The 27,012-nt window shown below is 47.0% G+C and overlaps 2 protein-coding genes across 2 annotated transcripts; one reads left to right on the forward strand and one right to left on the reverse strand.

The window, feature by feature from the left end:
- The first annotated feature begins 4,151 nt into the window (after positions 1-4,151).
- Positions 4,152-19,913, forward strand: LOC144093620 (anionic trypsin-2-like). Its single transcript, XM_077627193.1, has 4 exons — positions 4,152-4,249; positions 8,558-8,826; positions 15,075-15,214; positions 17,143-19,913. Exons 1-4 carry the CDS (start codon positions 4,167-4,169, stop codon positions 17,509-17,511), a joined length of 861 nt encoding a protein of 286 aa, XP_077483319.1. The 5' UTR covers positions 4,152-4,166; the 3' UTR covers positions 17,512-19,913.
- A 33-nt stretch (positions 19,914-19,946) lies between these two features.
- Positions 19,947-26,778, reverse strand: LOC144093619 (glucose-6-phosphatase 2-like). Its single transcript, XM_077627192.1, has 5 exons — positions 26,294-26,778; positions 25,530-25,643; positions 24,825-24,989; positions 22,868-23,199; positions 19,947-21,504 (listed from the first exon to the last, which is right to left on the reverse strand). Exons 2-5 carry the CDS (start codon positions 25,589-25,591, stop codon positions 20,987-20,989), a joined length of 1,077 nt encoding a protein of 358 aa, XP_077483318.1. The 5' UTR covers positions 25,592-25,643; positions 26,294-26,778; the 3' UTR covers positions 19,947-20,986.
- Positions 26,779-27,012: the final 234 nt, after the last annotated feature.

The following is a 27,012-nucleotide window of genomic DNA, read 5'->3' on the forward strand; positions in this document are numbered from 1 at the left end:
AGCAGTGACGTCTGTTGTTAGTCTCTCCAAAAAAAGAACGTTTGCCCTATCACTTGATCACAGCTTTGTTTTTATGCGACGTTATATAATGAGCTAAGCCAGTTGGCCAAAATCATTTATATACGTCACTTGTTATGCCAGAAGGCAAAGGAATTTTCAAAAGAAAATCCTCTTCCCACTGCACGAAGCAGGATGAGTGTAAAGTCTGCCCGCTCCGATAAAAAAGAATGTCATTCGATACTAAGTGAAGAGCGCAGTGACCACAGTGTTCTTGCTACCATCTGTCAAGTCCACTTCGATCGTCATCAGGCAATGTGCTCACCGACGAGCATCGGCAAATTAGGCTTCTCTGTCGTTTTCCCGAATGGAAACCGGGGGAACAGCTTGATTTTGAATCAAAAGACGTCCTATGAGGTTCTGTTCTTTAAACCGATCGGTTACCATTTTAGGGTAGGCAGATCTATGTTAGTGCGCTAGCACTAATGCAGGCTTCCAATCTCGAAACAAAAAAAAAGACCGTTGTCTGAGTGTCTGAAGCCAGCTACACCTGCGGAAATAAAGTAAATATGACCGTGACTGCGCCACGCCTGGGTTTCTAGCCCGTGGCAGCGCGAACAAATCAGCTTCGCTGGCCACTGCACGAGAGCACTATGCTATGCCTGCATTTCTTTAAACATGATATTTACTACACTGAAAACTTGTTCTATTTATAGGAACTATTTACAAAGCTTTTAGGAAATGCCCGAAACCGAACAACCAATCACCCCTCAATGTTTATCTGCTACTCCATCGCGCTGCGCATTGCATGTCATCGTCTTCAACAGATTCCATCCGTGCGCAATGGATCCAGAACACACAGCTACCGCAGTGCCCTCTTAAGGTGCGTTAAGCGATTTTAAATTTTTATAGTGTTCTACCAATAAGATCTCCAATCACCTATTTCGCTGATCTTTGCCTGAAGCCTGACCTCGAAGCCCTATAGTCTCGACCCGAAAGCGAAATGAAACGCGACCTACTAGCGCACATATTTCGCATTCAGCATATGGGAAAATCCGTGTTGCTGTTTGCATGATGGCACAGAACACAGCTTTCCAGTTAGCGCTTAGCGTAGTCTCCTTTAGTGTTCAGCAGCCTTCCAAACTCCCTCCTTCCCCTCTGCCCCTTTGTTCTACCTGGAGTACCTGACTGGCACCAGAACAATTTGACAAGCGCGACCTGGTGCACTCTTTTCTCTCTAAAAACAGCTTAAGCCTAAACTTGCTTGTATACCTCGTCGAAATGCTTCCCGCCTCTTCATATATGTCATAAGAATTTTCGCAACGTCTTATTTACGCAATGACCTAGTTCTTAACTGCTATTACCTTTGAGCCAGTGCGAATTACTCTTGCAAATGCGGAATTAAATCTTGCCCTTTTTTTCACAATCTGCTCTGACAGTTTTAAACACAAACGCACACGCATGCACACACTGCACGACTGAAAACGCGTTTTTCCCGGGCTGATGTACAAAAGTAACAACGATCACCATTTCATATTCGCATTAACCAATATCGTATAATTAAGAGCCTTGCAGTTAGAGTGAGGCAACAAGGGAAGTCATCCTGAGCAATCTGACAAGGGACGATGTACAGTTGCCATTCGGAATGATAAATTGTACGGGTGTGCGAATAGTACTTTTTCATAATCGAACGAAATACGAATCGAATATCTGCAGGATTATTCGCTATTTGTTACTCTATTCGCACAAAACGAATATTCATGCGAGACAGCGAAAAGCTTGCGGCAGAGCTAAAACACATGTAATTAAAGCTGTGGCTGCCAAAAGACACTACAGTGATATCCACTATGAGACACGTGGCAAGATGTGGGTATATTAAGTCTATGACCTCTTTACAAGTCCTCAGAACATTACCCCTTTCTTCTGACGATGTCGAAGAACAAACTAGCGCCACATATCAGCTGATGAGAGAGACGATGTAGTTTAAAGCCATGGGCTCCGATATCAGGTGTGGAGGCAGGGTTTATCGAACCTGGTTGAACCCTGCCGCGTGGCCCAGTTTTGGAGGGCGCATGTCTGCACATCATGAACGCTGCCGTACGAATGAAACGTGTCACGGCGCTGATCGCGTAGATTAACCGCGGCAGCGTACAGTGCGACGTTGGAGTGGGCCTTGTTTTGAAACAGCCGTAGAAGAAAAATAAGGCGTGCCCTATTCGATCTTTGTGTCCAGTATTCGAAAACCTCATATAGTACTCGATTTGTTTCGAATAACTTTGAACATGTATTATTCGATTCGTTCAGCGGGCAGTATAGGAGGATAGTCGATTCGATATTCAAAAGTTTCGAATATTCGCACACCCCTAATAAACTGGTTAGATCATTAATTCTCTTCGTGGAACTTTACACGATTCGTACTCTCAATCGTTGTTATGGCTGCGGGTTTTCTTTCTGCCTGCTTCATTGTCCTCTGCAACTCCCCTTGGCCCTGACAGCATAAATTATTATAAGAAGCATCACCGACACTATCCCACAACGACGCAGTAGTGCAAGTGGAACAATCGACCGAAATGGTGATGCAAGAGGAGAGTGTCATACTACACCCTTCACGCCCCCGCCACGTAGATGCTAATGGTGTCTGCAGTTCTCTGTGGCTCCGTGTCGATGACCCTGTGACACCTGCTCCTTACTGCGGCGGACGCCCTTTCAATTGACACATGTCGCACACCTTGCCCTCGCAATCTAATGGGTCGCTTGTGAACTGCCTCAGAGCATCCATAACACACTTCCACGATCAGAAATAAGAAATGTCGCATTGTTATTCCAAGCTTTGACATTCCATTTTTTTTTTATAAACGACGCACCCCAGGACTCAGTACAGGAGTTTAAAAATTAAACAAAGTTGGTACATCAGAGATGAACCTTAAAGATACAAAATGAGTACGAAAAATAGCAAAAAAAAGAAAAAAAGAAAACCTGGAAAACGACAACAGCATTGGGCTAAAGTACCTTCACTTGCCTTCATAGCTGAGGGTAACCTTGGCGACAAAGGGACACACCCTTCGACTGATTGGACGGCTCTCGCCCTCACGTCTTGCACGTGCTTTTGTGCTATACGTGTTACGTAATCTACACAAGAGCGCCACACTCGTTATGGTGTCCGTCAAAACTGAATAAAAGGAAGCCTCGGCCGGAGCTAAAATTTGCATGAGAATTTATTTGTCTCGGGACCTTGCAGGCCTACAAGGCCGATGCAGGAGAAGTGAGAACGTTAGACTGGAAGTATGCAGCAAAACCGTCACATCAATCATCACCTTGACCGGTAAACGCTTAGGTATAAAACATATGAAGAAAGCAACGTGCAGACTCTAGAAGGGACTAAACTGAATTTGTGCATTGTCAATCCATTGCATCGCAGTGCACTTGCTTTGAGAAAATGGGCAGCAAACAATTGCTACCAGTTCGATTACGGACTCCCGGTGTATCGGTACAACACACCGAACACGCGCAAAAGCGATTGTAGGAGCCCAACAAATTTCACTACATACGCGCAGTTAACCGGAGCTGCAGGTTCAAAGCGGGACGAATATTACAGGGCTCCATAATGGCAGCTCAAAGACCTCACTCACAAACAGAAGCTGGAAAAAAGAAACCTACAGTGTTGCAAACGATGGTATGCTAACTCAACAGAATACTCCTTCTTGTCCTTGTGCTCTCATCACTGGAGTAATTCTTGACCGCAGCAAAAATCGGACGTAGTCCCGGCTCTTTCGACTGCTCACAAGAACGGACGCTCTGAGGCCGTTATTTATAGAAGACACTAATACACGTGCTGAACCTATCTTTACCGCGCGTATTCTATTGTCTTTCTTCATTGGCCTCGCTACTTTGCTTGCTTTTTATTTCGGTTTCTTTATTTCCGACTCCTAGCTTCATCATGGAGGCAGACCTTGCTCATTCGAAGGGCGAAAAGCTCTGAAGACTGCTGACAACCTCACATGCACAATTTTCCGCTTGTGCTGCGCAAGGCACGCAGTCACGGCTACGGATCCTAAAGGCTCTTAACATACAGCCGAGTTGTTACCGCTCGCTGTTTCGACTTCAAACGTCCCGCCGCTGCTAACCACGGCCGTCACTCTCCTTGCACGCAGGCGGCCCTAATTCGGAGAATGAACGGGAGAAACGTGTTCTTCGGTGGCGGAAGCCTCATCACGGACAAGTTTGTGCTCACCTGCGGCCACTGCCTGTCAAGGTAAGCGCCTCTCAGCGACGCTGCGGCTTCGCGCCGTCAACCTGTCAACACGGAAATGAGGCTTCTCCGCACGCTCCAAATCCCAGAAACACAAGCCGAGCAAGAGCGACGGCTTGGAACGCTGGAACGAAACTTCATCCGAGGGCTGTCAGCAGCGTTGACTGCGTTTGTCACCAGCTATAGGCAATGGGGAACTTGCGCTGAAGTTTGCGGTGCCGATTGCAGCGCCATAACACACTGCTTAGCGAGAAGAGCAAGCAGTTTTGGGTAGTACTGTTAGTACTTTCCCGCGCCGCCTTCAGGCGCTTATTGGCGTGAGCCTCCGCGCTCTGTCGAAGGCGCGCGTGCCGTGCGTCAGCTACCTGGGCTACGGCGAGAGAAGGTAGACAATGAATGCTCTCAGCCAAACGCGGGTATCTAATCGCGCAGAATGTGTTCTCGCGTTTGCAGAGGCCCAAGCGGCTGACAAAAGCAGTTTTGAGTCACCGAATGCAACAATTGCAGTGCCACCTTGGCAGCGCAGGTTCCCCATTACTTGAAATACTACGGCACTGTAGCGCACGTGCGATTCTGGGCGGAATACTAAAAAGGCAAATAGTCCCACCAACACCTAAGCCCGCGTTTCTCGAAGTTACTCTTAGTAGCCGTTTTTAACTTTTGTTACGTTCCGAAGCAACACACAGGCCATAAAATGCAATTTCGAGCAAGTCCTGGAGAACGGCGGCGCTTCCTGTAACGTAACTATATGTACTATATCAGCATCAAATAAAATGCGAACAGCGGAGCGTGCGGCCGTTTTACCCCATCTGCCTGTCGCCATCAGAGATGGGCGTGCTCATCCGGTTTGCGATAGTTCCGCTTATATTTTCTTTGATGTTGATTTTCTCGCTTTGCCACTGGAGCGCCACATTCGTACTTTCCACCGATCTCGACTTGCGCAACGTGGCATCGCTGGCGGCCGCGGCTGTGGACTGCGTAGGTGAATCGAGCACTCTTAGCTCCCTGGCCTGCAGCGCTTTCACTTTGCTTCCATCATCTGCGCGTTATCAGCATCTGGTTGCGCTATGAACAAGGAAAGGTCGACCGGTTGCGTCAATTAAGAAAAAAAACGAAAGGCTCTTTTCGTTTCGCGATACTCAATATGGTGGTCATTGCATTAGAGCTATCTTACCTCATATATGGCAGGTCAGCATGCACATTTGGCAGGAAAGGCACGCCTCGTGTTGTCGGCTCTCCAAATTCGCTGTCTCTGGTCCCAAGGAGTTGAAAAAGGTTGACTCGTTAGAGAACATCACGCAGCGCCAATCCTCTGTAGTCCGTAATGCATGGTCTTGTGCAAACACGAGCCTTGCTTTTCTGTTTGCTTCTGATACCGCTGGCTTCTGTGACGCCACATGGCTTCGTAAAACAGCTTCGTGCAGACGACGTCTAATGGCTGCCGCGCTGACACACAATTCAAAATTTTCTAACTGCCGAACTGCAATGTTGGCTATGCCTGCTGCAGCGGCCACAATAACTAGGCCTTCATCCTTGCCGGTAACCCGCTATCTGTTCCCACGGGGCACGTTTCCAAGCCACCCTACATCACAGAATGCCTGGAAACTTCTGGTAATTGTAAGCAGTGGACCTGTTTCTTTGCTATGGTGCGTTGCTGCAGACCGTGGCGGTGAAGAGAAACGACTCGCGCTCTCTTTTCGAGCCACACGCTGACGCGTGCATGTTCGATTCTAGGGTATTTGAGCTTTTCTGGTGGCGATAAAGTCGTGCTCACTGCCAGAAACAAGCGATTCACGAACTGTCGCGTTCGCCACAGACCGCAATCCGATCAGCCTTTTTCGCGGCTCGAATCGCGGCCAGACGCTGATAAGACGACGATGACGGAAGCTAAATCAATGCGCTGCAGGCCAGGGAGCTAAAAACGCTCGCTGGACCCACGCGGGCCACGGCCGGTGCCCCCAGAGAAACCGCGCTGATATTGGTGGAAAGAGTGAACGTAGCGCTCCAGTGCCAAACTGAGGTAACGAACTGTCGCAAACCTGGATGAGCACTCCTATCTCTGATTACGACCGCCAGACGAAGTTAAATGAACCTTTGGCCACGCGCTCTACTGTTCCCATTTCATTTGACGCCAATTGTACAAAAGTGCGGATGCTTGGCGACTGTTGTCAATATGTTGGGAATGAGAACATAAATTACTGTGTTTTTGAGGAGGGTATACGACGCATGTGATGTCCGGCAAGCTGAACGCTCATGATATACTGGTAGGCGCTTACATTTTCAGCCAGCTGAGTTGGCACAAGGTCAGCGCTGGAAAAATCAACATTTGAGTAACAGGTAAATAGGTAAATACGAGACAATTTAAGGTGAAAGTGCAGTTTATGCATAGAAATATTTGTTAGAAACAATGTTTTCAGCTGAACGCTGATTTCTCGTCCTAAATACGCTACACTTTTCTGAAATATACTCTGCAAAATGGCTGCAGATGCTCGTTGATTTGAATTTACCATACGGTGCGTTATTTTACTTCCATTAAACTCTACTGATGCACCCCTAGGCATTTTCTTTCTTCATGGACTCCACAGCGTTTGGAAAAGCTGGACGATGGATTGCCATTGTGAGTTTGTTTCGTCTAAATAACACTCTTGCCAAGTTACTGCTTAACTCAGAGGCGCGTGTGACCAAACTCACTGGAAACCGGACAGGTATCCCCCGTATAACACGACAGCGTTAAAGCTGCAGAAAATCCACTCTCGTCGACGGTGCCGTCGTCGAAAAATCAGGTTGTCCAAGGTGTCGTCGTGAGCGAAAAAGCAGGTGGTCCACCTGCCACTTAGGCCACGAGACCTTGTGACGTCATCACAACTTGCCAGCACCATGGCAGGGGGAAACCTACATACCGGATTGTGAGCAAACTGCCCATCGTGGCAGGTGGCAGTTAACCTAATGATTGGTCCCGATAAGTTGCTCGGGCAAGCTGAGACACACAAGCCCCACCGGTGGCTGTGTTCGAAACAGCCACCTCACAGGGCAGTGGTGCGCAAGGAAGGGTATGACAACACCCCGAGATATATGAATGCAAATTAGAGAATGACGAATTCCGTATATATAGGAATGTAGGCAGAACCTGTGCGGCAGAGAGGGAGTACTTGCGTTGGAGGGATCTCTAATGCTATGGCATTGTAGGCTGAGCGTTATGGGATGGTGAAATAAAGAACATCATTCATGTCTGCCATGTGATAGCCATTGAGGACCACAGGCCATAGAAATGGATCCATTAACGCTATCGCGCCTTGACCTTAACACGGAGCTTAAGTGTCTCCTCAAGTTTTCTGGTATCTTTTGGAGATAGTTATTTCGCATATGACATTCCATTATAATACATTCTATGTCTGAAGAAAAAAAAAATGTGACGCTCGAGAGTCCAAGGCTTCAATCGAACAAACTACTTGGCTCGCGCCGTCGTTTGTTCGAAACCAACTAGGATCATTGTGGATTTTTTTTGTGTGTGTGTATATTCACCTTTCAGACTGAAATTCGTATCAGTTTCGACTTCACTTTCTCCACGATGTTGGTATGTATACAGGTATGTTCGGCTAAGGACTTTCGAACTTATCGCCATGTTGAGGGATGGAAAAGTGCCTCCAAAGACTGTACCGTACGCTGGCCCCACGCCTTCGTTCCCCTCTCTCAAAATCTGCCCCTCAATCACTTGAATAGACATGGCGCATTCCCTAGCCCCCCAGCCCACATGAAAATTTTAGAAATCTGTTTCCTTGTTATTATGGCTCAGACTCGCTTGTGGCTCAGACCCGATCGAACACTGGCTCTTTAGCCAGGGTATAAGGTTTTGTAGCGATAGCTACATTACGCTGACATTTAGAGCCTTCGGTGTGGCGGCGCCGTGGCTGGTCACGTGGTGCGGAGCAGCTGCCGGCGGCGCAGCGCGCAGGCGAAACCGAGCGGGGGTGGGGGGGGGGGGAGGAGTGGTGAGGAGGAGAGGGGGAAAGAGTGAATCCACGTCCAGGGATGAAGATGAAGAAAGAATGCCCATGCGAAACGGAGCGGCGAAAAGCTGACCTTACAATTCGACTGAGCGAGTTCCACTCGGCCAGCTGTAGCTATCGCGTCACTCCAGGTTTAACCGGAGCTAAACCACAGCCATTTTTTTTTTTTGCAACATGATACGCCGATGCCCTCATTTTTTTCAGTTTTCCCCGTAGTTTCTCGCCCAGCTATCGTTCTCACTGTTTTTTTTTTTCATTTTATTTCCGTTTCTGAAGAACTTCCGCGTGCGCGTTCCCCTTGCAGAGAGTCCATCCGCAACGTGACCGTGTGGCTGGGGCTGCACCGGCTGTCGTTCCCGTCGTTCTTCCAGTGGCGCTCGCGGCCGTGCGCCTTCTTCATCCACCCGCAGTTCGACGACGCCACGCTGGCCAATGACATCGCGCTGCTGCGGCTCCAGGACCGCGTGCCGCTCTGGAGGCTGGGCGGATACGTGAACACCATCTGCCTGCCACCGAGGGGATTCGAGCCGCAGGGCTCCGCCCTGGTCAGCGGATGGGGCTACACGTCCGAAAGTACGTGGCGGCTCTCCCTAGCGTACAGCTAAATGAGAGGAGAATAGCGCTGTATGCTGAGCATAGATGGGTTGCACCGACGTCTTAGCGGCCACCATGCTTGAGACCACAAGTCCAGCGGAAAACTGAGCGTTTTTCTAATCCGCTAATCGCCACCTCCTCTTACCTGCGCTGTGAAAGCTCTGCCGCGGGCTCCATCATGGCGCCCATGACGTCACGTGCAGCCCATCTGTATTGCCCTTCTTCATAACACCATGGTTTCTCGGGGGAGATGAAAGCGTTTTTCAGCAAGCATCGTACGAACTGCGCTGTTATCGAAGATCACATGAGATATTTTTCGACGACAGCTTTCAGTATTTTCCGATTGCTGTCGGCTTCAGGACCAGTTGCGTGATTGACAGGCATCAGGTGAGGGACAAATATACTTTATGCACCAGTTTCACGTGCAGAAAGTATATTAAGTAAGGACGCCGGGAACCCTGCCGTAAGAGAAGAGAGGAAGGCGGGAGTGAAAGAAGGAACAGAGAAAGAGGTGCCGTAGAGGAGAGCTCCGGAATAATTTCGACCACTCGGGGATATTTAACGTGCACTAACATCGCACAATACACGGGCGCCTTTTGCGTTCCGCCTTGTTGTCTTTCTCTCCATTTTCCTTTCCCTGATTCTCATAACTTTTACTTAATGATGCTCTCTACCCTTTCGTGGGCTTGCTTATGCTCTTTCTTATTTAACGAGGCAGTACAAAAACTTAGAAATGTGGTCTTCATGGCAAAAGAAAAAATTACATTTTAACTGTTACACGCAAAAATCTATTGCACATTTTGACACGGCGCTCTGTAGAAGACCTTGTCAAAACACAGCTTATTATTTTACGAATAGTATGGCACTAAGAATGCTTTGTTTTCTATTTTCATCCGCGGTAACATACGATATTTCCATGGGCTGCCTGCACTAACCCCTAAATATAATTTTGTATTCAGTTCTGTCCAGAATTTGTAAATATAAAAAAAACTGCGCTTCGGAATACCTATACTCGGTTTCATACATCAGGTGCAACGCTGTGAAAGGTACGAAAGTAGTCCCCATGAGAAAATAAAGGGAGGCGTGTTACTCCGCGCTTGCTCTGTGGCCGAATGCTCTAGGGCACTAGAAAACGACAGCGTGTCGTCAGCAATAAGAGTGCATTTAATCAAGCTCATGACAAATGTATTATGTAGTAAACCGGCGGGCAAAGCATTTACAATGTTTCGCTCACCACAAATAACGCACTACTTTTTGGCCGCGGATGCAGGCAGCGCAAACAAGAGCGATAACTTTGACAGCGTTGCACATGATGTTTGAAACGGAGTATAGGTACTCATAATGCTGCAAGCTCTAAAGCGAAATTAAGTATAAAAGAAGGCATTCAGCGGCGACAGCCTCCAAGCAAAAGTGACTCAGCACAAAAGGAAAAGTCTGCCAGGCAAAAGCCAACTGCCTCTTGCCTGGCTCTTGCCCTCGCCGTCAGTAAAGTATTTTTTCCCTCTGGCAAGCAGGGACGATAGCGGCTCATGACTGCTCATGCTGCAGGTATTTTGCGCTCCTGTTGCGTTCGCCGCGCAGAGGATCTCCGCATGTACATTTGTTCACCATCAGTGTTCGCAAAAAAAAAAAAAACACAATAGTAGCGCTGTTAAACACAACGTTCTGATAGCACGTGCCTCTATTTTACGCATCACTATTTCTTCCCAATGAATCGATATGCCCTGAAAAAAATCTGTCAAAACCTCTTCAGCCAATTACTGCTGTTTTTTTTTTTCTGTCGCGGCAATGATCTACAGGTATTTTGTTCGGTGCTGAACGGAGCATTGCAACCTTATCCGTATGCTTCCTCTCTGCACAAAAACACTTACGTAACTTATGACGTCAACCACGTCAAGCAGCCGCCGAACGCAATAAGACAGCTGCATTTGTGCCCTTATGCGGGCCCATTTTATGTTTTATTGTTTTTGTTTTATTGTTCTGTATATTGTTTATTTTTTATGGTTATTTTGTTTTTGCTTTCGCGAGAAATTAAACCCAGTGCATTTCGACCGCGAAGAAAGGGAGAAAAGAAGGAAAAAAAGTGCGGAACAATTTCTCGTCTGCTTCCTGTGTTCGGTGGCATTGCATTCAGCCCTCAACCGGATGAAGCCATGATGGTGCTGGGGATGGGTTGGGCAAGTTTTTCCATGCTTCCCGCCAACTATAAAAGATAAAACGATTTAGCGCACACAGCCACGCATATACGTCAGAGCACTTAACTTCGGATCGCGCCCGGCGTGTTTAGCCGGAGCGTACACCTGCAAAGAAATAAATAGGTCAAAGACAAACAGCGCGCGTGTGCACCTGTGCTGCATGCGCTACTGAAGGCACAATTTCAAATGAGGGGGGTTCTGCTTTGCAGTTACGGCCAGTGCTGAGATCTCCTGCAGTCTGCTTGCTTTCCGAGCGCGCTTGTTTGTGCTCGAATCTTATGCCTGCGTACTAAGCAACAACAGCTTGTTTCAGTTTATACATTTTTACCTTCCAAGTTACCGGTTGAGCTGCTCTTTGGCAGCAGAAAGCTGGCCTGTAACCACGCCTGGACTTTCATACCCGAAAAAAAAAAAAGAGGTCGTGTTTGCATGCATTCGTTGTATATCTTTAAAAGAATTGCAGTTTGCTTCCGACTTGAATGTTTTGCTCTTTTTTGGAGATCGTGAGGGAGGCTGGTTATGCATAGTAAGATAGAACAAAAGCTCAGGAAGATGCCGCCGCGGTGGCTGAGTGGTTATGGCGCTCGGCTGCCGGTCCGAAAGACGCGGGTGCAACCCCGGCCGCGGCAGTCGAATTTCGATGGAGGCGAAATTCTAGAGGCCTGTGTGCTGTGCGATGTCAGTGCACGTAAAAGAATCCCATGTGGTCGAAATTTCCGGAGCCCTTCACTACGGCGTCCCTCATAGCCTGAGTCGCTTTGGGGCGTTAAACCCGCATAAACCAAAAGCTCAGAAATGAAAAAAAGAATAAGATTTACTTGCATCTTCTACAATGCAAGGCTGTCGTACGGGATCGAAATTTTTTTCTCGGTGTGTCTTTTCTTTATCTGGTCTTTTGTTGTGCCAGCTCTAGCTGAGTGCCTAGGTGCGTTTTTCTGGGCGTTCGTTGTACTGATAGCTAATGCGGCGAGTTGGGCGTGTTGGTGCATATTTTCCAGAAAAAGCAGCGCTAAAAAGACGTGCACACAGACGAGACGACGAGGACGGGCGCTGAACTTACAGATTTTATTGTGGAAGAATTCACTCTTATAAAATTGTGTACAGCCGTGGCTAACGTTCACGCATGCGCAGATAAGTAAGCTCTTTTTTTTTGGGGGGGGGGGGGGGGGGTGAAGGCGATAGAGGCGGTGCCGACACAGCCCTCTCCCAGACTACATATCTGTTCAGATTCTGCGATTTCTCTAGTGATGCGTACTTTGCTCTTTCTGATTACGGAGGTGTCATCAAGTGCAGGTGAACAATCTTGGCAAGTGAGGCAGTGACTTGCGAGGAAACCTTCAAAATCTTTTCCCTCGCGAGCGTTGATAGTGTTGATCTAAATTTTTGTGTATAGTGTTGCCAACAGTGCACTAAATAAATAACGCGTGTTAGGATTTGAAAACTAAATCTTCATTTTTTTTCATGCACTGAGAAACCGCACCATAAAGTTCTCACCAGAACAACACAGCCTCTAACCTTCGAGAGTCGGAAGCTTATCTCAACGTAATCGGCAGCTCTCGCGATCTTAACCAGGTGCTATATAATCTATTTATTCAAATTTCAGTGCTTGACTTCAACAAAACAATAACTTTACCTCATTCAAAGCAGTCATCAAACGCTGATTGTTTTTTTTTCTGCCGTTTACTTTCAGGCAAGATTTTATTCAACAAGGATTCCGGTTGTTAATATTGTTGCTTTCCTCGGCCCTAATCACATTAAAACATGGGTAAAGGCTATAATTTGGTGGAAATGATGGGTTCCCTTTAAACGAAGATACTCCCACGGTCGTTGCCTTTCTAGGAACCAAACTCTTTTTCCCAACAAAAGAAGGGAAGAATATTTTGTCATGCTCCTATCACTTTTACCCTAAGTACTGCACTTAAACCTTTACGGATAATAAGAATGCTGCAATTCTGTACGGACGAATAGCACAATTAAACGGAGTTGCTGTCAGCCGTACACCTCATGTATTCTGACATAAACTCAAAAGCAGAAACATTTCGTTCGTATGATAGCAGAGAACCTGCTGTTTATAGCTTAACAACTTAACTTCCTTGCACAGGGCTAATTCCTGGTTACAAGAATAACCTGTCTGTTCAAGAAAGTAACTGCAGGTTTTCGCAGCACGTGTTCCTGAAACATCCTGAAACATTAGGGAGACTGAAAATTCACTCAGCCATGATGATGAATATGTGTTTACATACACTGTTGCGAAACTAAGGTTTTTGTCTCGCATGAACAGCAAGCGTCCCTTGGGAAGCTGTTTCTTGCGTAGAACGGAGGCTGAAAAAAAAGCGCCGATGCCTTGGTCCAATTTCACCATTCCTTGAATATAAAAAAAATGATTTCAGAACAGTTTTTCAGTGCATGGGCTGAGAGTTTTCCTGTCAGGGGGCTAACACGTGGAAGAGCTGTTTTCCTTCGTACGTTCTATCGTAACCGCACCATAGCATGTACGGGCATCATTGCATGGTGGTTTTTACTTGTCCCATTCAACAAAATGTCGACAGTGAACCTGCAAAAATTATTTCCGTGAAAAACTTCTCCAGAGCTAATGATGAAAGTGTGTTAGACTACTTCAGCTTACACCTTGACATGTTTCGAGGAACTAATGTTAATGAACTCTGGAATAAATTTAAAGAAATCTGTACGTGCTGCATTGATAACTACATTCCTAATAGAACAAAGAAAACATGTAAAAAAACTCCTTGGATCACGCGATAAATAATACATTTGAAAAGAAAAATCAAACGTCTGAAGCGTGGGGGTGCCTGTCGAAAAATAGTTAAAATACAGTCAGGCTAACTTCACAAGCGCTTTGCGCCAGGCTAAACAAAATTACTTTCGGTATAGCCTGCCAAATTTTCTTCGTGACTCACCACATAAGTTCTGGAAATTTTTATCGAAAAAGAAAAAAACAATTACGCGCATTTCATGTCAAGGTGTCCAGCTTGCTGATAAATCGCAAATCTCTGAGGCATTCAATAAGTATTTTCAGAGTGTGTTTTCCCATCATGGTTTATTTGTTCAACCCAGTACCATGTCTCCCAACACGACCCCCGACATTGTTTCTTCATCTGGCGTATTCTCCATGCTACTCAACCTCAAAACTAAAGCGTCCGCTGGACCTGACGGGATACCAAATATTTTTTTGCGCCGTTATGCAGAAGCCATCACAGAGTTCCTGGTTGTTATTTTCCGCAAATCATTTGAAACAGGAAACATTCCTTCTGACTGGAGGAAAGCGCGGATTGTGCCCGTGCTGAAAAAGGGTGATCCTGCCTTGATTGCTAATTATCGTCCCATATCAATAACTTCCACATGTTGCAAACTTGCTGAGCATATCATAGCTAACTACATAACTACATTTCTAAACGATAACAAGGTACTTACCCCCCATCAGCACGGGTTTCGTAAAGGCTTTTCCACTGTCACTCAGCTAACTTCTGTCATTCATACTTTTGCAAGTGTACTAAATAGCGCTGGTCAAATGGATGTTATTTTTTTAGACTTCAGCAAAGCCTTTGATGTTATTTCTCATGCCAAACTAATTTACAAACTTGAACTTATTGGTCTTCCTAATTTCATAATTCGTTGGATTTCCTCATACCTTTCTCACCGCACACAATTTGTTTGTATTGATGATTGCTATTCAAACCACCTGCCGGTCACTTCAGGCACTTCACTTATTTATTTATTTATTTATTTATTTATTTATGTTTGTTTGTTTGTTTGTTTGTTTGTTTGTTTGTTTGTTTGAAGTACAGCAAACGTATGAACATGTCACGTTAGTACCTAAATATTATTATAGCTGGCTTCTAGAGCGGCGACGTGACCACGATTGTGATATCTTGCAAAATCAGCATGAAAATGGAGCGTCGTGTTTCGACGCGCATCCAGTTAATCCCTTGAACTTGTTCGACGTCTACAGTGTGCCTCTGTTTCCGTCTGTGCAATCTGTGGTTCCGTGACCTTCGCGCCTTGCGTTCGCAGACGGGCCCACATCTGACGTGCTCCAGGTGGTCGAGCTTCCGCTTATCAACCTCACTCTGTGCAAGCAGCTCAACAGATTCCTTGTGCAAGAAAACAATCTTTGCGCCGGATACTTGGAAGGCGGAAAGGACGCTTGCACGGTACGTCACACTCCTACATGCGATACCGGCTGCAGAACGAAATAGAACCACTAAGATCCCATTTACATACATCGATGTCAGTGTGGATCATTGTAAATATCCCTTCTATATGCATCTCATATATGCATAAGCATCCACTATTCCCTTAAAACTACGCAATGTTTCAAAAATATTAAAGCTCTTTTGAACGCGTCTTTTTTATTTTTAGAATCAGCGGTTGGTGTTGGGACGAGGAGAGTTAATGTTTATGCAGAACTGGACGTGGCACGGATTCTTTCTCCATCTATAAGTGTAGTATGAAACCCTAGTGCAGAACGTAGCAGAAAGCGATACTGCCTCTTTAATGAAACGCCAAGTCGGGTGTTATGACACGAGGACAGCTATCACCTGTTTGACTAGAGCACCTAGGCGCCCTAGAAATAGAGTGATATATGTACAAGGGTGGTGTAGCATGCACAAGTTTTACCTAGGGAACATTTGTGACAGCCACTTGAGTGGCTTAGTTTCTGTATAGCGTCTGAAGCGAGTCTTTGTTGCATGTTATCCATTCGTCGCCCCAGTCACGAGATATAAATCTAGGGATCATTTATTGTTAGCACTGTTTCACTTGTTTCTTGCTTCCATTTGGCTTTGTTGGTGTTGTTTTCTTGCTTGTCTTAAAATAAACATCATTAACTGAATCTCCCGCGCATGGCAATGATTATAAACGAAAGTGTATACTGTGGATTCTTGCATACGCGTTAATAGAGCAAGGCCATTTCTTTTTTGGTTAAGTACAAGCGAAGTTCGCCTTCTGTATAATGACTGTGTATGTTTATAATGAATTGCTTTGTTCATGTCAAGAACCAACATATGGCTTTGACGGGCTGTTTGATATTCAAACGTGAGCACAATTGATATATACGCCTTCTTTCTAACCGGGCACGGAACTAGTTGCCAGAGAGTAGGCATAGCCATATCGAGCCAAAAAACTTGCTACTTAGAGTAATAGACATAAGAGCGCAAGCTGGCAACACGGAGGAGGAAGGGAACAGGACGAGCGCTGCACTTTCAACAGGGCTTATTCAGGGAAGAGCGTATAGATAGCCTCTGACCTTATCCATGCTCTTAATCTCAATTTGACAAACATCTACCTTTCACAGATATGCCTCAAGAAACATCATTTCACTGTGCCGGATAATAACCGAGGTATCACTGATGCAATTGTCACCTCGTTTCTTGATATAAAAGGCTTCCACGAGCTCACGTTCGGTCTTATCTCGGCTTTTCAGTAGCACTTTACATTCAGGCAGTCGGGGCTTGCAGACTATACGTTTCTCTTTCGAGCATGCTTGGCAGTGGTCTGGAAGATGGGCTACTTTCTTATTCAATGAATTCTTGTGTTCTAGCAGGCGCTCATTAAGACACCGGCCGGTCTGTCCAACGTACACCTTCCCGCATGTAAGCGGGAACTCGTACACCACTGAAAGGTATATGTTTGTCAAATTGAGATTAAGAGCATGGATAAGGTCAGAGGCTATATATACGCTCTTCCCTGAATAAACCCTCTTGAAAGTGTAGCGCTCGTCCTGTTCCCTTCCTCGTCCGTGTTGCCAGTTTGCGCTCTTATGTCTTCCACAAATATGCACCAACAAACCCAGTTGCAAGTACTTCTTACTTAGAGTAACTATCCCTTAGCCATTTGTTTAAGAAAAGAGCGAAAATTTTCTCAATGTAATTATTCGACGTGCGAACACTACACAGTCCGATGCTGGAAGCGGCGAGACTGATAGCAGTTGCATCAGCGCAGGAAGCAAGAAACCGGAAACAAATGTATATTCTCATTTTAAACAGGTTTCTGATAAACAGTATCGCCCACAATTCTCACTCGGTGAACCTCTCGTTGACTTCGTCCCCACGCCACTAATCCTTCTCGCTCGATGACGCAGGGCGACTCCGGTGGCCCGCTTTTCCAGATCATCAACGACACGGCCGTGCAGATCGGCATCGTGTCGTGGGGTCGCAGTTGCGCCGTGCCCAACTCGCCGGGCGTCTACACGAACGTCCAGCCGTACCTGTCCTGGATCGAGGACGTACTCCGCTACAACAGCAGCAGCAAGCCCCGCCTGCGACCGCGTGCGCGCCCCGCCGCAACCGCCACCCGCCCGCAACCGTGGCGCCGCCTACCGGGCGGCCCACGCAGGACACCCGCGATGGCGATGAGGGGACGGCGACCGTTAAGTAGACGTCCACCGTCAACGTCAAGATCCGGTACCGCAGTGAACAACACGAGCCGTGTGACCCGCGACACAGTGTGATGTTCGTCATGGTGGCCATGTTCGCGAGCATCGCAATATCCTGGACAGTGCGACAGTGGCCGCGCTGTCTAATTCTTCGAGGACTGTCATTCTTTGGCGCCCCTTCCCTAATTGTTACTAAATTTCGTTCCTGACAGCGGGATTTCAGCCCCACGTTCACGAGGGGGTGCTCCGATCAGTGCATTGGGAAGAGTGAGAGTGTGGGTGACTGTAATGACAGATTTCTGTTATAGTAAACTTCAGTTCAGTACCTCTGACACATGACCTTTCAAGGCATGTTTTATCACCAAAGACGGCAATGTGACGTAGCTGTCTACGATACTTTTTTCAACTGCAGTTGAAGAGGAAGAGAGAAGCCCTATCTTCATTCTTACCAAAAGCAAATATAGGCCGTGCCAGTATCTGAATACGGCGTGCACTGTCAACTTGAGTTTATTTTTAAGTATTTAAACCACTGTTAACTCACCTTTATTCAAACCATTTTACAAGTTAACAAGCACTTCCTTTCAGTTTGATGAAATGCCGGCTGCAAATTCAATTTAAACAAGCTTGTGTAAAGACCACAGGGGATGCCGAAGTAATTTCATTCGTGCCTTCTCTTGCTTTCTCGTGCATCTGTTGTTTTATATTTTTGTACAGCGGTTTCTTTCGCTGCCGGCAGACAGGTCGCAAGCGTGAAAATTCCCACACGCAGCTGACTAAGCATGGTAACTGAAATTTCAGCAGTGATTCATCTTATGCGAGTCTGAACACATAGCGTAGGCTGCTCATTGTAACCTTCCTTGTAAACAATACAAAACTAACTACAAGAGCCACAAGGGTCAACGCCCAGCGTTGTCCTGTGTTCTTCTCCTGGACCAGCGTTGTCCTGTGTTCTCGTGGACCAGCGTTGTCCTATGTTCTTCTTCTCCTGGACCAGCGTTGTCCTGTGTTCTTCTTCTCCTGGACCAGCGTTGTCCTGTGTTCTTCTTCTCCTGGACCAGCGTTGTCCTGTGTTCTTCTCCTGGACCAGTGTTGTCCTGTGTTCTTCTCCTGGACCAGCGTTGTCCTGTGTTCTTCTCCTGGACCAGCGTTGTCCTGTGTTCTTCTCCTGGACCAGCGTTGTCCTGTGTTCTTCTCCTGGACCAGCGTTGTCCTGTGTTCTTCTTCTCCTGGACCAGCGTTGTCCTATGTTCTTCTTCTCCTGGACCAGCGTTGTCCTATGTTCTTCTTCTCCTGGACCAGCGTTGTCCTGTGTTCTTCTTCTCCTGGACCAGCGTTGTCCTGTGTTCTTCTTCTCCTGGACCAGCGTTGTCCTGTGTTCTTCTCCTGGACCAGTGTTGTCCTGTGTTCTTCTCCTGGACCAGCGTTGTCCTGTGTTCTTCTCCTGGACCAGCGTTGTCCTGTGTTCTTCTCCTGGCCAGCGTTGTCCTGCGTTCTTCTTCTCCTGGTGTCTCGAGCTTTCGCTGGAGACGTTTTGCCCATTGTTAAGCACGTACCTTCTGCTAACGTGACATGATGAATCCTGTCCGCAAGACACGTAAAACAGACGCGGATGCGGAGCTATTCGCTCTGCAATGCGTACCGAGAAATTCTGGACGTTGCCCGCTGACGCCTGATCGTACAGATTTGGAGTCCGTCATTCGCGACGAGTAACTTGCAGGATATAATTTTAATTGGGAGCTGTACGGCTTATCGTAGTGACCTGAGCTTGCCCGATGCAACGCACGAAAAGCATTAGTGGTTCGTGATGTTTCTAAATATGTCCTTTATTTTAATTAGCTGCGTCGTGGCAAATCACAATACTTATCATTGTCAAAAACTCTATTTGCTTTACTTTTGATTGCTTTAACGTACATTAATATCTGCATGATGGAAAAGCTGCTTGCATAGGTAAATATTTGTACAGATATCAGCACCATTGAACTCCCTTAGGCATGTGGCTAGCAGAAAACGAGAAAGCACGGTGGTGTGTTCGAAATTCTTGAACAGGCGTGCACTGAGTTTTGTTCACCTACTCGTGCCTTGTGGGGAGAACTTACAACTTAAAAGCATTTTGCGTTGTTCCAAATATCCCGTGTTTCCCACCTCGCTTGACCCATTTAGACATTCCAAAAAGTTTCATCGTAGCCGAGAGGTTGAGTACCTATAAAGTTAAAACTTAAATTTGAGACTGCAGCCTAGGTGGAATAAGGTCGTGTTGCAGACACACCGGTAAAAAAGAGTAAGCCCGGTGTAAAACTAAACGGTGAGAGGCTCCGAGAATAGCACATGTTGGTTCGCACAACCTCGCTCAAGCTATTCGCCCCAGCGCTTATTTGAACGGTTGCGTGTGAACCGCGCTTCAGACGCCATCTGCGTCTATGCAATTTCTGCAAAAAAGTGCGTTACTCGAGAATACTCTTCCTCGAGCGTTAAAATTTTTTTTCAAAATTATGTGACTCAAGGACGTATAATGCCAAATAGTAAAGCAAACATGCTTTATTCAACGTGCTGGAAGCATTCCGTCGTTCAAAACGGCATGATACAAGTATTCGTGAACACATTGCTATTTACAGTTGACTTCCGACCAGATGACTCAACAAAGACGTACGGCACAACCTCGAAACGTGCAGGTGCCCCAAAATATTTATTTTTAGGGCGCGTGTACGTCACCAACACAACAAACACAGCGTTTCAGATCTGTACAAATATTTACAAAGTGAATATATTACAGTGGCATGACGTGTGAGACATGCGAAAGACAGGAACAAGAGAAAGAAATACAGGTATTCAGGCTATTCCTGTTACCGGCTGACTTGTGCAACGAACGAGAAAAGGTGCGTTATGATTGTCACAGTGAAAACGAAGAGTGGCACTAACGTTTTTCCTAGGTACAAAAAGGCACAATTTTGTTTAAGCTCCTTCAACCTTCGCATTACGAAAGCAGAAATAGGTGCATCGAATATGAATAAAGCTATTTTCACTGCCTATTGATGCTCAGTGCTGATGCGAGTTTTGATGACCTCAGAACCAGTGTCTAACAATTCATTTTGTTCCATTTAACAAGACCAATGCCACAAAATGAATAATGATGGGTATGAAGTCTACGCGTTACGACACTATGTCCGATGAACTTTTGGTACAGTGTCACTGAAAGCACGAGGAACTTTAAGCGACGTGAATGCAGGGTCGATCACGTTTGTTGGAACTACTCTCTTTGATTAGCGATGAAATAAACGGCAACATGCAGCAGTTGCGGTGGTTGTGAGTGCTAGAAACAAATTCAGTGTTTTGAAACATCAATAAAGCCTCCTTTCACGACGGGGGATGCTATTCCAGACAATCGTGACTTGCTCTGCACACAGACGTCGCTCCGTCCCAGTCCTAGAACTAAGTTTTTAGCTCCAGGAAGGGACGCTTTGGTAAAAATTTGTTAAAAATGCCTAAGGGAAATAGGGAGTGGATCTGTGGGAACGGGAGGCCGAAGACCGCCGCTATCCTCAGATCCCGTGCACTACGACGACTTGGCCTTTCCCGAGGGACGGCTACGGCTTCCAGCTAAAGACGCCACGATGTAGGGCACGAAGCCAAACATGGCCGCGGCCAGGAGTGCATTGAAGATGAACGCCGAGGCGTAGAAGACTGGCACGTTGGTCTTGGGTAGGGAGACCCACTCGGAAGCCTTGCCGAGGAAAACGGCCAAGATGGCGGCCGCGACACGCATGGACCAGGTGAACTCGGTTGTCTTGACGCGCTGGTAGAAGCCTGACGTCATGGCGAGGCCCATTCCCAGGGGGAAGGCGCAGTAACGCATCATGCTGAAGAAGGGCGTGGTGTCGACGTGGATGTACTCCTGTTTGACGCACCATTTGACAGCCCGGTCGACGGACCACAGGGGGTCGACTCCCATGAGACGGAGGACGCCGTAGGTGGCGAGGGCGCTGGCACACAGGCCCACGCTGATGAGCACGTACTGGCGGCGGGTCACGTGGTCAGTGTCGATCTTGCACATAAACTTGGCCAGGAGACAGCCTGGAAAGCGAGAAGAACGAAGATCATTAAGGCATGCTTCAACGGTGCACGAATTACGTCTTACACCTGTCATTCGTGGCATTGCATAAACAAAAGTCGACATTGAAAACGAATGAATAAATAACATTTCCTTTTTTTTTGTTCTTCACTTGGTTACATTGCGGCGTTCCCAGTTGTAATTTTTTTCAAAAGCTTGTTTCTCGGTGCAATTATCAATGTTGTTAAACGAAAGCCTACATACAGTAATGAAAATCTCTGAAGTGGCCTCAGCACCGAGAATTGTTTCCTCGGCCAGGGTGTCCGGTATGTAAACACGAGAACATTGAGGCCGACATTCGTCACTTACTGTGGGACTGTCCAGCTCTCAAGCTTACAAGGATCCGGCACCTGATGTTAGCAGGTCTTTCACCAAGCAATCCTTCTTCATACATTGCCTGGACGCAGGGACCGTACCATCGTTCTCTACTGGACTTCATCAAATCAGCTAACCTTTTTCGAGTCATTTAGATCATTCATCACACCTTCACCCATCATTGATGCCCTGGGGCAATAAATTTTGCTTTCAAAAAAAAAAAATCTCTTGCGGACTCGCAACACTAAACAGCAATGACAAAACGTAGTTTTACTGGACACAGCAGAGAAACAATCACGAAATAAATTTAAAGCGTCTTTAAAGCTAAACAAATTAAAAAAAAAGGTGGGCCAGTACATTCTGCAAACATAACGTTTGCTTCAAGGGTGCACTCTACCGAATTCCATCTGCGGTTATTCTCACAGAAAGGACAAACGTGTGCTCAAGGTGTAATATAGCAGACAGCCATACTCGCACTTTCCTCTTTCAAAAGCTGCGTGCTAGATTTCAAAGAACAGATGTTATTGCCGTTCTCAACAAAAGGCTATCGGGATGTTTTGACACCGCTTAATAGCAAGGTGCATTTCGCCAGTTGCCGTTGTCAGTGGTAACCAAGGCAAATTACAAAGCAGGGAGGCCGCATTTTGTAACGATCCAATCTGCGACCGGTTCTTTGCCCCTTTATCTTTGGCACCTGAGATCCGCGACACTGTGGTACATAACTACCGTGCGATGTCACTGACCGCTCCGCTATTGAAGGTCCTACTGACAAATGGCTGAGGCACAAAATAATTAATATGGAAAGAAATCGTAACACAATAGAGCCCCAGAATAAACTACTCCAAACTGCCTTCTGTGCTGTCCTTAACGCGCCTCATGAAGCATGCCAGCAGCGAGAGAAGTTGACTCAGCGTTTTCACAGTTTACGTAACCCTCCCTGACCAGAGCAATGGTAAAAAAAAAAAGTCTAGGATTAATCGGGATATAAGTAGATAGGTGGCGCGCACTTACCGATGACCATTCCCATGAGGCACTGGTGCGGAAAGTGCGCCGCGATGTAGACGCGGGACAGGCTGACGACGCACAGGAGTGTCGCGTAGGTGCACCAGTGGAAAGAGGAGGTCCACGCCTTGCCCAACTGCTGGGCGAATCCCGTGCGGCGCAGGGCGAAGTCCAGGATGATGTACCATATGGCGGCCGACACCATGGCGTGTCCCGAAGGGGAGCCCGGGCCAGTCTCGCACGTCAACGAGTACTGGCGGATGGCCGGGGTGCCGGCGCCGGTGCGGTTGTACACGTCGGTCTCATGGACCCACCAGTACGGCCGCTCGCCGTGCAGCATCCTGCGAGCACGCGAAGAAAGGCCGGTGCGTTGCGGATAAGTGTCCTGCTACCACACACTTGTAAACCACTCCTAAAGGGATTAGAAAAAAGGCCACACTTTTTCCTTCCCTGACTCACACTAGGCGAAAAGCGTGCACAACAGTAACCAGCAGAGCACAAGCAACCTTTATCTTCCATACACACGTTGCCTATACCCCATTAGCGCTTCACTGGATCTCCGCTGATCTGAATGCGATGGCCTTCACCGGCAGCGAGAACCTTGTACGGGTCTGCCTTCAAAATCACGGATACTCGTTCCATGGAGCTAATAGACATCTATTAGCTCTATTAGCTAATAGGTATCTATTATAGTCATAAATGGAAGTGACCCACTTCCATTTAGAACTCTGGACGGTCGAGTACTTTATGAAACGTTCTACCTGAGCGTGTTCATGACCTGGAGCAAACGACTCTCTCAGCAGTTTCTATCAACATTGCTCATCTTGCTGATATAGCGGTTAGTGCGGAGTTTATCGAAGAAAAGCGCCATACGGACAACGGCGCCGCATGATGTCGTTTGCCATCCCTCGAAAAATCCTTGAAGCTGGCATTGGCTACACTCACAGTTATTAACCTATGGCGTCCCTTGCCCATCTTCGGCTCAGCTGAAGGCCTCGCGGTGAGTACTTAAGCTTCTTTAGTTCTGCATAAATGCCAGCCCTGTCCTAATTCCCTTAACCGTCAGTCGATCTCGGGCAGCTCTTTGCACGCAACGAGCGTACAGAACCAAGCCACAAATATCCAAGCCAGAACGGAACCGAACAGAACCAAGCCATAAAAACCAAATCCATAAATATTGCAGCACGGTGGCCTGGCTGGTCACTCATCGAATCTTTTTTTTTATTTGTCATCGAACAAATTCACAACAGATCAAGATGAATCACGAGGCTCTGCGAGATAGCCAGAGCAATAAAACTATTGCGAGATTCTCCAGGACACGAAATGGTATTATTGTTTCAGTTTTATGCTGGCTCTGCGCGTAAGAAAAAAGGCAGCTGGCGTTTGCAAAGACAAAACAGCAGTCGTGGAAGACACTTTCGAGAGCACATCGTTAAGCGTTCCAACAGCTCTACCCACTGAAAGCAAGAAGCGCGTCTCGATTTCCGGGCTTTGTCTATTCTTTCTTACTTTTTAAAGCCCCTTTTGTGCGCCTAAACAACGCCTTTATAGCCTTGCGATAAAATGTACAAGCAGGCGAAACACTCTATTCACATGTGCCTATTGTCTTGTTCCACAGCCCTAGCATCGTTGCCCGACTAAATATCTAGCAGAAGTGAAAAACAGCAACGACAGCGGTATTTCGAATCAGTAGGAGGTAAACGAGTAAAAAAAGATTAAGCAGCGCGTATTTGATGCGTCAACGTTCCGCTGATTATTTTTGTGTGGCACAACCGAGTCCTCGTCTTGTTTGCAATGAGGCTTTTTTTCCGCTAAAGTAATTACAAACTAGACGAAGAAGGAATGCCGTTAGATGAAGTCTGACATGCAGCACTGACTGAGGTGCGTGGTGTCGTTGGAGGCCTACTCACAACGTCGTAAAAAAAAAATCTACGCAGTTCGCTGCAGGTTTGACAAGATGTCTCACCATTTGAGCACCTGGTTGGACCACTCGGCAACGATGGTGACCCACATAAGCCGCCGTCCCACCGTCCAGTCGAGGCAGTAGATGAGAGGCGCGAAGATTAGGAACGCGTACCGCGGGTCTCCGAAGTTGGAGACGGCAAAGAACAAGCCGTGCTGGTGTTGAAACCTGCGCAGAATATAGGTGGCACAGTTTAGCCAAAGAGCGCCGGAAATATGAGTTTGTACATTTTTTTTCTTTTTGCTTCAACTTTTTTTTGAAGTTATACTCACTTTGCCGGGCACATGCATACGCGCGTTAACACAAAGTAATCTTTGTGCGCAGTTCGCAGCACAGATATCTACTCTCAATGAAGGTAAGCAAGAGTGTACAAAGCTATTTTATTCAACCCACATTTGCACTAGCCGTTGCTAGTAAGCTAGGCGTCCGATATGATATTAAACTGTACGTAGGAAATAAGCAAGGCCAGAAACTCTACTACAGACGAGTATGCAAATACTGGCTTTATGACAACGGAAGCTATAGTTTTGCTTCCACTGCCATCGAGCTATCCCGAAAGACCCAGTGGACCGCACTAGTGAAGCAGTACAGAGAATCTAAAGCAGAAAATAGCGCTAGCATAATTTCATTCAAGCGTAAAAATATATACATTTTTATGCGCTTACACGGGTTTGCATTGAGTTAAGCAAACAAACATGGTGCACAAACCTGGTTTGCAGGGACTGAATGGCAAACATGCCGTTGTCGTGGAGCGTATCCATCAGAATCATCTTGCAACCGGTGATGTGCGCGATTCTAGCAAGCGCCTAAGGCTGGAACGTCCTGCGAACGGAGAAAGAAACACGAAACCTGTAATGCAAGCAACGCGCCCCGCTTATGCTTTCTTGGACAGCTCGCTTTTCCTGATCGCCGGAGTTGCACAACAGCATGCATAGATCGGGGGGAATGCAGCTCTCCGGGTTGCTATGCTATGCGGGAGCTGCATTTACTCTTGGTAATTCGTGTTCTCGTTTTCCGATTTTTTTTTTGCCAATGATTAATCAATTATCGGGAAGCACTGTGATGCTAGGTCATTTTATTAATACGACTTACGACCAACATAAAAACGGCGAAGATTAAACAGCGACCCTGAAAAGGACATTAACTACACAGAGCCACCGCGCTGTAGCCTTCTCCAATGATGTTATGCATTTAAATGAGGCTATACAAATAATGCAATGCTGCAGATCGAAAAATAAAAAGTTTCCACATAAAGATCTCTGCATATGCTTTAAATTTTGGTATTTGGAAGTAAGCAGTGCACTCTGCAAAATTTAGAGTCCCAGGTTACTTGAAAAGCGAAAGGTCTTAGCTGCAAATTTTACTTTGCAAGCGTATGCATATGTGCAAAGGTGCAAGCTATGCTGCTGGAAGCACGGAAGCTCTATCACTCGTTGGCTACTGTAAGGTAATAGAAAAAAACGTGCGCTTACCAACGGAGAGAGTTGATTGCGTAGAGGCCCTGGTGGACTGCAGTGTGTTAGAGAAGTGCGCGCTTCCACGTGCTCCAACCGGAGACGCAGACGAGAATTGAAGAAGCGACGAAGAGGACACTCGAGAAAGCTGGTCGGACTCGGACCCCTGACGATCGCGAGACTCGGCCAAACGGCGTGTGCTGGTTAGGCGCGACAGTGAGTTTCTTAAATACGCCCTGCAGGCGGGCATCGCGAACTCGGCGCGCGAGCACCGCCAATTATCAGGTGCGGAGGAATAGGCTCCCGGGACGACGTCACAACCGCATCAAAGCCTGATAGCCACATGTAGAGGGGAAGAGGATGAGAGGGTGGAAACATTGGAAAAAAATAAAAGCCCCGCTGCCCTCCCGATTCACGCTCCTGGGATCCGTTCGCGCGTGAGCGCGCTTTTCGTGCTGCTTCCCTCCTCCACCATCCTCCTCTCCACTCCCCACCTTTACCGCTTGTCGTCGGGCGGCGTGCGGCGGAGCTTTGGAGGCCGGAGGGACACGTGCCACTGGCGTGGCGGTGTCATGTGCCGCTACGTAATTATGACGATACGGCGGCGTTGTTCCCGGGGTCTTCCGTCACGTGGTCGTGTTTGCGGCGGCGGAGGCGACTCAACAGACGCTCCGGCGCCCTTGGAGGTCTTCTCTTTTGCTTGTCTGGCGAGAGCAGAGAAAAAAAAAAAATGGCGC

The sequence above is a fragment of the Amblyomma americanum genome, chromosome 6 (assembly GCF_052857255.1).
Source record: "Amblyomma americanum isolate KBUSLIRL-KWMA chromosome 6, ASM5285725v1, whole genome shotgun sequence".
NCBI lineage: Eukaryota > Metazoa > Arthropoda > Arachnida > Ixodida > Ixodidae > Amblyomma > Amblyomma americanum.